Source organism: Pseudoliparis swirei, chromosome 7 (assembly GCF_029220125.1).
Source record: "Pseudoliparis swirei isolate HS2019 ecotype Mariana Trench chromosome 7, NWPU_hadal_v1, whole genome shotgun sequence".
Lineage (NCBI taxonomy): Eukaryota > Metazoa > Chordata > Actinopteri > Perciformes > Liparidae > Pseudoliparis > Pseudoliparis swirei.
This window is the reverse complement of record NC_079394.1, coordinates 16343697-16353744: the sequence shown is the minus strand read 5'-3', so window position 1 is coordinate 16353744 and position 10048 is coordinate 16343697. Positions and strand designations below refer to the sequence as shown.

Sequence of the window (10048 nt, the reverse complement as noted above, 5' to 3'; positions counted from 1 at the left end):
GTCACATTCACTATGACTGGAATCACTTTTCATAACAAACTAATTGACTTGGGTCGAGACAGTGAAAGGAAAGTGATTTTTACACCAGGAATGTTTATTAATCGATGCTGGAGAATAAATACACAAGTCGTGTGTGTGTCGGTCAGAAGGGAGAGCGACCAGTTCCACTCAGGAGCCGAGGACAAAACCAGTCTGAGCTCCAGCCGGTACGTAGTTTACACAACAACACATCTACGAGCAAATATAGTTTATTTATTAATTCCTGCCCCTCTCCACCTTCTAAGGTCCTCCAGGTCGCAGCACGAGGACGAACAGGTGAGGTGTGAGGCCACAAAGGGAAATGTTTAATTATCTTAATATTTCTGTGTACACGACCGATTTACTTGGACTTCAAACTGGTCGTTCTCGTTGTGTGTGGCTTCCGTGTGTTCACCTGTTGAGGTAAAACTAGTAAATTCACATTGAAGAACATCAAAACATATTTCTACGCAGCTTGAAAGACTTCTGTGTGTATGTGTGTATGTATATATACACATATATACACAGGCACGTGCACAGATAGAGCCCTAGTGGTGCTCAAGCACCAGCCCTTTTGCCCTGGATGAGAAAAGTGCCCTTTTTGCTGGAGCCCACTTTTTTTCTTCATTAATAAGTATTTAAGAATAAAAATAGTCTCTGTCATCAAGTCCTCCCAAATGTGTTTGGATATCTGTCGGGGCATTTATTGGAGTTCTTGTGAGAATTTCGCCCCGACATGCTCCGCGGCGCTCACGAGCCCCCGCCTCCCTCCTCCTCCTCCACTTCCTCCTCCGCGCAGTGCTCCTCGCGCCACCAAACGGGTGCACCTCCTTCTCCTCTGACCCGCAGCACCAGACACACAGGTCATGAGTCATGACGGTGTTTGTCCCCTGACGTTGTTTGGTGATAAATTAACCACAACTGAAAATATTACGTCTCAACTGGTCCGACGTTTCCTAAAAAAAATAAACACAAATTCCCGAAATCCGTGATTTCAAAGCCTAGTCCAGCTGTTTACTGACGTCATGTTTGAGAGAGAGAGAGAGATCTGTTTTATAAATGCCATTTAGACAATTTCGATAGTATGTTGAATTTATTAATTCATTTGATAAATGTCACAATAATTCACAGCTAGAACAGAGCAGCTAAACTATGCTAACAATAGCTCTCGGTGTCATGCTATCCATGTGCCACATTGTTTTATGTGGTATGTTTCTCTTTGTTTTGTCTGTTCCAGTTTTACAAAGATCAATCTTGTATGAGTAATTGCAGAGGGTGAAAAGAGTAAACGCAAGAAAAAACAACTCTTGTAATAGCTTCTTACTAACCAAGAGTGATGTCATGCTGGGAAATATCAGATTGAGGCCTTATAACGTTTTTACAGAAGTTTGATATTTCCCGGCATGACCGAACGGTCGAGGTTAGTACGTTGTTTATTATATGGCATGTTTGGCTCCTATTATTTTGTAAATGAAAATAAATTGTAATTGTTAATAGAAAACATGTCATTTTGTTCAACTCATGTCTTCTCACGACACAATGTGTTTCAAGTGTTGCTAGCAACCAACTCCTTAACTTGGAAAAATCATTTTGGCGATGGGTGCCCTTTTTTTTGGTTTGAGCACCTGCCCCCCAAAATGTCTGTGCACGTGCCTGTATATACACATATATATATACACACATATATATATATATATGAAAAGAATATTAATATATATGGAAAAAAAGAAATGCACAATTCTGTTCTCTCCGACTTAAAAACCTGTGAATATATAAATATAAAAACATCTTTCTCACCACGTTTCGTCGGATTCTGCATCGGAGTTCAGGAATAACTCGATGTATCGCTCGCCTGAAGAAATCAAGAGGAATGTTCAGTTTAAATAAAAAATCTAAATCACCCCCCACAGACTGAAGTCCACCGCGGCGCCTCACCGATGAACATGCGGTCTCTGGACATGGCGGTCAGGGCGTCCTTGTGGCAGCTGAAGTAGACGTCAGCCTCGCCGGTCGGCTGGCCCCCGGCGCCGAACTCCATCAGGATCTTAGACACGGCGAGAGGAGAGAAGAACTGCGGGAGGAAAACAATTAGGAGAAATAAATATAAAGAAAAATATAAATATATTTAAAAATATATATTTTTATATAAATAAAAATATATTTTTTATATATGTATGAATACATATATATAATATATATAAATAAATATATACAAAATGTAATATATTTTAAAAATATATATATATTATATATATAATTTTTTTACCTTAGCCACGTCTTCTCCGGACACCTGGAAGGGAAGTCCTCTCATGTGGATGTAGTGGATCCCCGAGCTGTGAGCGGATCCTGATGGAGCACATTTACATTTCAATAATAATCAATTTGTGCTCATCTTTTTTGGTTTTTATATTATCTGTGAATATATCTCCACACTTTTAACACCGTCTACTAACCTAGTTGACGTATCATTTGGGCTTTCAAAATTGTATTTACAATGATTGTCACTGAATATATATATTTTTTTCTAAAACAAATAGATAATAGATCAACCAGGATTTAGCTTTTTTATATTTGTTATCATAGTTTATGTTAAACTGTCTGCGTGTGATGGAAACAGCTCAGAAAAAGTTATCGTCATCGAAAATAAAAGGGTTGAATGTGCAGCTGATCATTGTTTAGTTTGCTCAGTAAACAATATTATTATATATATATATTCTACATTATCTGATATTATAAAATCTGCCACTAGTTGGCCCAATTGTTCCCCTTTCACACATTTGTATTTATATAGACACAAAAAGCAACTAAAATACGATCTGTCTATTTCATTCCACAGAGGGAAGTGGCGACGCAGATGAGCGATAGGAATTTCAAAATAAAAGCTGTATCTTGAAGATTTGTTTACGCGTTGCATCGATGCCATTGGACAATTGAGTTTTTAGACAGAGGGACATCATGTGATACATCTAAGAAGGTAGAACAATACATATTTTAACAACAGTGTTTGAGCTACAAATTTGTATTTAAAAGTTATAATTTTCAGGAGGGAGGAGCTTAAAAAAGTAAAAACAACACGTGGTGGAACCCGCCTCACCGGTTCTATTCTGCGAGGCGGAGGCGGTTCTGTTAGCCACCGGCATGCCGAGGAAGGCAGGAGCGGCGCTCGTCTTCTTCTTCCAGCCCGAGTGGACCTGGTCCCTCCTGCTGGGGAACACCTCGATGTATCTGAGGAGGAGGGACAGCAAGCGGTGACTCGTGCTCCTCGGAAGCCGAACGGCGTGCTGCGCGGCGTGCTGCCGACCTGTTCCCGATGACCTCGCGGTGTCTCTGCAGAGCTTCGCCCGCCGCCTCGTTGGAGGAGAACTGCACGAAGGCCTCGCCAGAGTTCCTGGCTTTGTGGTCCAAGACGACGGTGATGCCGTCCTCCACGATGTCCAAACCTGAGGGGCGCAAACAAAGCTATTATTATATATAGCATATTAGACAAATATAGTGTCCTCTATTCTTTCTCTTCCTGCAATTAGTTTTTTAGAGAACTCATCGGTGTATAGATTAATTTAACCCATCAGAAATAATAATACTATATATAAAATATATATACATACACATACACACATACATATATATGTAAATATTCTATGTAATTATATATATATAATGTCATACAATTTTTTAATATATAATTATTATAATAATAATTATATCTCATAAAAAAATAAAATTATATATATATAACATTATAAATATATATATCTCATAAAGAAATACAATTATATATATATACAAACATAGACACGTGAATAATATATTTATTTCATAAAAATAAAATAAAATTATGTAGATATATATATTATGTAAATATATATACATCTCATAAAAAAAAGATATTTATATATTTTTAGTTTTATGATATATCATGAAACAAAACATAAAAAGAATATATATATAATAAAATAAAATAAATGCAAATATCATCTTTTTTGATGAGATATGTATATATTATTTACACACATATATACAGTTGCAATCCAAATTAAAGCTGCAAGCAGCGATGTGCGGGTCCTCGTTCCTCCTTCGCACGTCGGGGGTGCTGGCCGGACGCCGGCCCCCCCGGCCAAGAACGCAGGCCGGCCGTTCGGGCGTCTTACCGTTTGTCATGCGAGACTTATTATATTGTGCAAATCGGCGGTGCTTTGACTCAGAGTGAAAATAGACTCGCCACACTAAAACGTGTCATTACGACCTTCACAGGGAAACATTATCAAGGTCTTACATCTATTCTGGTATATTTTGAGAGGGATCTGAATAATCTGTGAGGAGAAGGGTATAAAAGTAGAAAACATGTAACTTCATCTTGCCAAGAGGTGGCGCTATGACTATTATGCAAAATTAGCATATGGATGTCTTCAGGCTCAGCATATCATGATATATGAGAAATATGGAGCAGATTACATAATGTATGGGCGAATTACATCCGCATGCATTTTTATGGCGAATGGTGTTTTTTGCCGTTCGACCCACCGCACATAGTTATAATTGTTTTAATTCTTTCAAAGATTTTTTACGGCAAAGGTCTCAAGATCATACTGGGCAAGTTTGGAATGAATAGGGTTTAAACTCTAGGAGGAGTCAACTGTTTTACAACTGCCCACAACAAGAAAAAAGGCAAAAAATGCCCAAAAACACAGATATTGAGGAATTTATTGTAGCGTCCCCTAAAGTTAAAAGATTATGAATAACATAAGGTAGGTTAAGGTATGCGATATGGACATAGGCTAGACATTTTATGATGAAATCGAACCAATAATGGACCACAGAAATTTTCGTATGAATCAGACAAAGCGTTTTGGAGAAATGTGAAAAATATATATTTTTAAACAAAATACAAAATGGCGGAAAATCTAAGAAGGCACATTTGATGGCCACCATTAACTTATTTGTAGAGCAGGTCCAAGTGAACCTGTATACTAAATTTCAGAACAATCGGTCATAGTTTTCAAAAAAGGCAGCCTTTCTACCGCAAGGGGGCGCTACAGAGCAATTTTTTTGTACCCAAATGCAATTTCACAGAAACACAATTTCTCAGATGTTTGCAATAAACAAATTACACAAGAATTGTTTAAGTAGTTTAATGAAACTAATATTACAAGGGTTTTTTCCAAATTCAACACAAAATGCTATTTAATGAATTTACTGGAGTCTCAAAATGATTCAACCCCTTCATGACAAGCATCTTCAGTACTTAGTCGAGCACCCTTTTGCTGTTATGACCTGCTGCACACGTGATGCAGAGCCAGACACCAGCTTCGGACAGCGTTCCTGAGGAATCCGAGCCCACTGCTCATGGGCCTCCACTTCAGTCATATTCTTGGGTGTGCGTTTTGCAACCGCCTTCTTCAAATCCCACCACAGATTTCCGATGGGGTTCAAGTCAGGCGACTGTGACTCTAGAATCTTCCATTTCTTCTTCTGAAACCAAGCCTTGGTGGACTTGGAGGTATGCTTGGGATCATTGTCCTGTTGGAAGGTCCAATGACGCCCAAGCTTCAGCTTCATCAGACGGCATGACGTTTGTTCCTAAGATTTCCTGATACTTGACTGACTCCATGGTGCCCTCCACACGCTGCAGGTTTCCAGTGCCAGAGGCAGCTCCAGAGCGTCACTGAGCCACCGCCATGCTTCACTGTAGGCACGGTGTTCTTTTCAGATACACTTCATTCTTCTTCCTCCAGACATACCGCTGATCCATAGGCCCCAAAAGTTCCAGTTTGTTCTCATCGCTCCACAGAACAGAATTCCAAAACTTTGGTTGCTTATTTATATGGTTTTCTACGACTTTTCTTGTGCTTTTGGGTCAGTAGTGGTGTGCGTCTTGGAGTCCGGGCATGGAACCCTTCAGTGTTTAGTGTGCGCCTTACTGTGCAAACTGAAACCTCAGTGACTGCTGCACCAAGTCTTGCTGCAGGTGTTTTGCAGTCACTCGAGGGTTTTTGACCACTTGCCTCCTCAGGAATCTGGTGGCAGCCTCTTTCTGCCACGTCCAGGTAGTGTAGCCACTGTTCCTTCAACTTTGAACTTGCAAACTATGCTTCCAACTGTATCTCTAGGGGAATTCAGTGCTTTTGCTATCTTTTTGTATCTCTTTCCTTGTTGTGAAAGGCAATGATCTCTTCTCTGAAGTACTGAAGATGCTTGTCATGAAGGGGTTGAATAATTTTGAGACTGCAGTAAATTCATTAAAAGTAGCATTTTGTGTTGAATTTGGATAAAACCCTTGTAATATTAGTTTCATTAAACTACTTAAACAATTCTTGTGTAATTTGTTTATTGCAAACAGCTGAGAAATTGTATATTTTGCCAATGAACCTAATGTGCAATGAGGGTTGAATAATTTTGATTGCAACTGTATATATATATAAATAAAAATAATGAATTATATATATATATATATCATAAAACAAAAATATATATGAATATCATCTTTTTTTTTAATGAGATGTATTTATTATGGACCCACACACAGCGGTTGCTAACGGTTTCTGTCCACCTGCCGTCCAGCTTACCAGAGAAGAAGTGCTCGATGTCGTGGTCGGTGCAGGAGAAGGGGAGCCCCCGCAGACGCACCACGTCGCTCTCCACCGGGTCCTGCGCCGCTTTCTTCAGGAGCATCTCCGCGTCGCTGTTCGTCACCTCGTACACTGAAACACAAGCATCACAGTAAGCCCCGCCCCCTGAAACTGAAGTCGCTTCAGAAACCCCCAAAACAAACGGAGACCTTCCACGTAGCGCGGACCGAGGTACTGCCGGTGCTTCTCCAGTGCTTTGCCGACGTCCTCCTCGTGCTCCAGCTCGATGAAGGCCTGGCCCGACGGCCGCCCTGTGCGGTCCACCGTGAGGTGGATCCCCTTAATGCCGTCGCGGATCCGGCACTCTGGGGAACGGTGACAAGCGCGGAAGACGAGGTTTCATTTCAATGTTTCACTGTTGTCGGGTTTTAAATATAAATATATATATATATGTTTATGTTGGACAATCAAGAGAGTAAACACCACAATGTCATAGAAGAACTTAAAGACTATTTAGTTTATAAAGACTTGTGAAAAAGATACAACGTAACTGAAGCAGGAAGTTTTTATACAATCTTAATACTATTCTTATTATTAGTATTATAATATACTATAATTTATTTAAAAAAATCTTGACTCATTTTTAGATATTTATCTTTATTTATTTGTATTATTTTTCCCCGTTTTCTATATTTTTCCCTCTCATTTCCTTTTCTCCAATTTATATATTATATATATATATATATATTCGTTTTGATGCAATTTTTACTCTTATTATTATAATATACTATAATTTAACTCTGAAAAAATCCTCTTACTGGGATAAGGGTTGCAATTAATTATCTGTTTTTTTCTTGATTTTAATGTATTTTTCTTTATCTTATATATATTTGTTGCATTATTTATTTTAATCATTATTTTTTCTCTTTTCTATATTTATTTTAATCAGTATTTTTTCTTGTATTAATCTCTCCATTTCTTTTTTTTAAATGTATAGAATTTTACAACGTTGACAATGAAAGAGTTATGAAGGATTTTTACTGTTATTATTAGTAATTATATACTATATGAACAAATCCTCTCACTGGGATAAGGGTTGCAATTAATTAATTAAATTATTGATAGTTTTCTTGACAAATTTGTATGTATTTTTCTGTAATATATACATTTTTCATTAATTATTTTAATGATTTTTTTCTATATTTTTCGCTCTAATTTTTTTCTGTCTATTTTCTCTTTTATTCAACTCTGTTGACAATGAACGTTAAATTCAAAAACGCCTCCATCATGTTCAAACACAACTCTCCAGCTTCGCCGACGCTTCTTTTCTCCCCCGAAAAACAAAAGTCACCCCCTCACCTGAGAAGAACCTGAGGAGCTCCTGAGCCGAGCAGGACCAGGGCAGACCCTTCACCTGCATGATGAACACCTCCTTCTTCCTCTCCTCCTCCGCTGCGGGGTCGACCTTGTAGGTCGGCAGCGGCGGATACTCGTCCTCACAGGGCGGCGTCGCCTGGAGGAAGGGGGTGGGACAGAAGCGTTATTCAAAGAACCATAACTTTATTGGTCTCACGGGTATTTTACAGTCCAGGTGTTCACAGTGACAAGTGTACAAATAATAATAAATTACATTTATAAAGCGCTTTTCAAGGTCAAAATGTGTCGGTATTGTGTGGCAAAAGTGTTGCAAACAAGCATCGCTAAACATGTTTCAAAGTGTAAATATCCGCTCAAGGTAACCAGTTGTTTCAGATCCCTTCGACCAAACTGTTCCCATGAAAACATAAGAAATGTGACTTAATGGATCAATGTATAAATTACTTGAGCAGAAACTAATATCTGGTGGCGCAGCGCACAGACTGCTTGTCTTTGAGTGCAGTCTCCTTTTGCGTGAAAGAGATCGAAACCAGGTCTTTTTATTTTTACGAAAATGTATTTCTTCATCCGTGGCTGTGATGCACTGCTCACTTATACAATCGTAATCGCCGAAATGGATATGAACGGTGGCTTGAAGATCTCCAGCAATATGTTTGTGAATGTGTGACTAATCTGGTGAGCGACACAGAGCCCCGCTGCAGACGTCAAGAGAACACAACGCACGCACGCGTAGGGAAACCAGTAGGTTTGAAAACCAGTAGGGGTGTAACACCGGAAACGTTTCAGTCAAATGGGCATGCTAATATTAATCTTTAAAGTAAATAGTACCGTGTTAGAATTAAACTATCTGGACTAAATTATGAAGCAGCAGTACTTCCTCTGGGGACTAACCTTGGTACAGAACCGGTACCGGCTGCTTCTCACTGCGGACTGCAGCTCACAGACTGCCCGGGTGGTCGATGCCCATATCGGCTGCTGGGTGGCGGTGCACCGGGCCGACAACACGCTGCTGCGGCATCTTGTTGTGATACCTGTCCGTAACGTCACCTGTCTGCCTGCGACACACCGCTGCAGCACAAAAAGCAGTGACGTACTGCCGCGCGACATGTCCGAGGCTGTCGGTACGGAGATAAATACACGTGGTTTTCAGTCAGTTTCTCTCTTTAAATTAGCCCGTTTGGTTCATTTGCCGGTTGCAGGAAGCTTAGACCGACTCACGTGGGTCAGCCAAGGGCAGAGCTCGTGAGGTTTGAGGGCGCTAACGACCAAACGCGTCGAACTTCCGGTTTCATGTTGTACTTCCGGGTTCACGACAAAAGCCGAAACGTTTCACTATTTGATCACTTTGCAGAGCTGTAAGCTTTATAATATATTTTTATTTATTTATTCTAGAAACATTGTTTTTGTTCCGGACAGGAAGAAAACTAAATACAAATATTTGTTGTGATGCTAAAAAAAAAGAAACAATCTTTCCATTTTATTTATCTTTTCCTGTTTTGTTAATCGTATCTCGTAGTCTTCTTTGGCATATTGAAATGACTTAGTTTTCATAAGGAATCTAATAAAACAAAATACAAACAAACTATGTTCCACAATTATTAAATACATGCGAAGCAATTGTTGATCTGAACAGTCTTCTGACGCTCCTCACTCGGATACTTCCGCTTTGCCGTTCTGATCTTGTTAATGTTGCATGTAGCCTACATTGCCCCCTAGTGGCCAGGATGCCAGTTCTCCAGTTCATCCAGTCTTTGAAATGGGATTCTGCTTCAGGTGTTTTTTGGCAGAGATTTGAGAAATGAGATGATATGTAACTAGTCTGTAATTAAAATGATAAATAAATAAATCCTAATAGTTTTAACAGCCTTTGTTGTATGAAAACAGTTAATAAGGAAATCGTTGTCTGAATAATAATTATTGATTGTCTACTTGATTATTAAATTATTATTATTTTGTAAACTCTCTGTCTCTATACTGTTAAAGTCACTGTATCAACTTTATTGTTAAATTCACTGTATTTCTTTTACTGTGAAAGTCATTGATTGTATTTATCTTAGTGTTACATTCTCTGTATTTACTTTACTGTT

General features: G+C 39.0%; 1 protein-coding gene across 1 annotated transcript; it reads right to left on the bottom strand.

Annotated features, from left to right (window-relative positions):
• Nucleotides 1–232: 232 nt before the first annotated feature.
• grsf1 (G-rich RNA sequence binding factor 1) lies at nucleotides 233–9240 on the bottom strand. Its single transcript, XM_056418253.1, has 10 exons — nucleotides 8853–9240; nucleotides 7944–8097; nucleotides 6794–6949; nucleotides 6582–6716; nucleotides 3320–3458; nucleotides 3113–3243; nucleotides 2285–2364; nucleotides 1954–2089; nucleotides 1816–1870; nucleotides 233–433 (listed from the first exon to the last, which is right to left on the bottom strand). Exons 1-10 carry the CDS (start codon nucleotides 9066–9068, stop codon nucleotides 430–432), a joined length of 1206 nt encoding a protein of 401 aa, XP_056274228.1. The 5' UTR covers nucleotides 9069–9240; the 3' UTR covers nucleotides 233–429.
• Nucleotides 9241–10048: the final 808 nt, after the last annotated feature.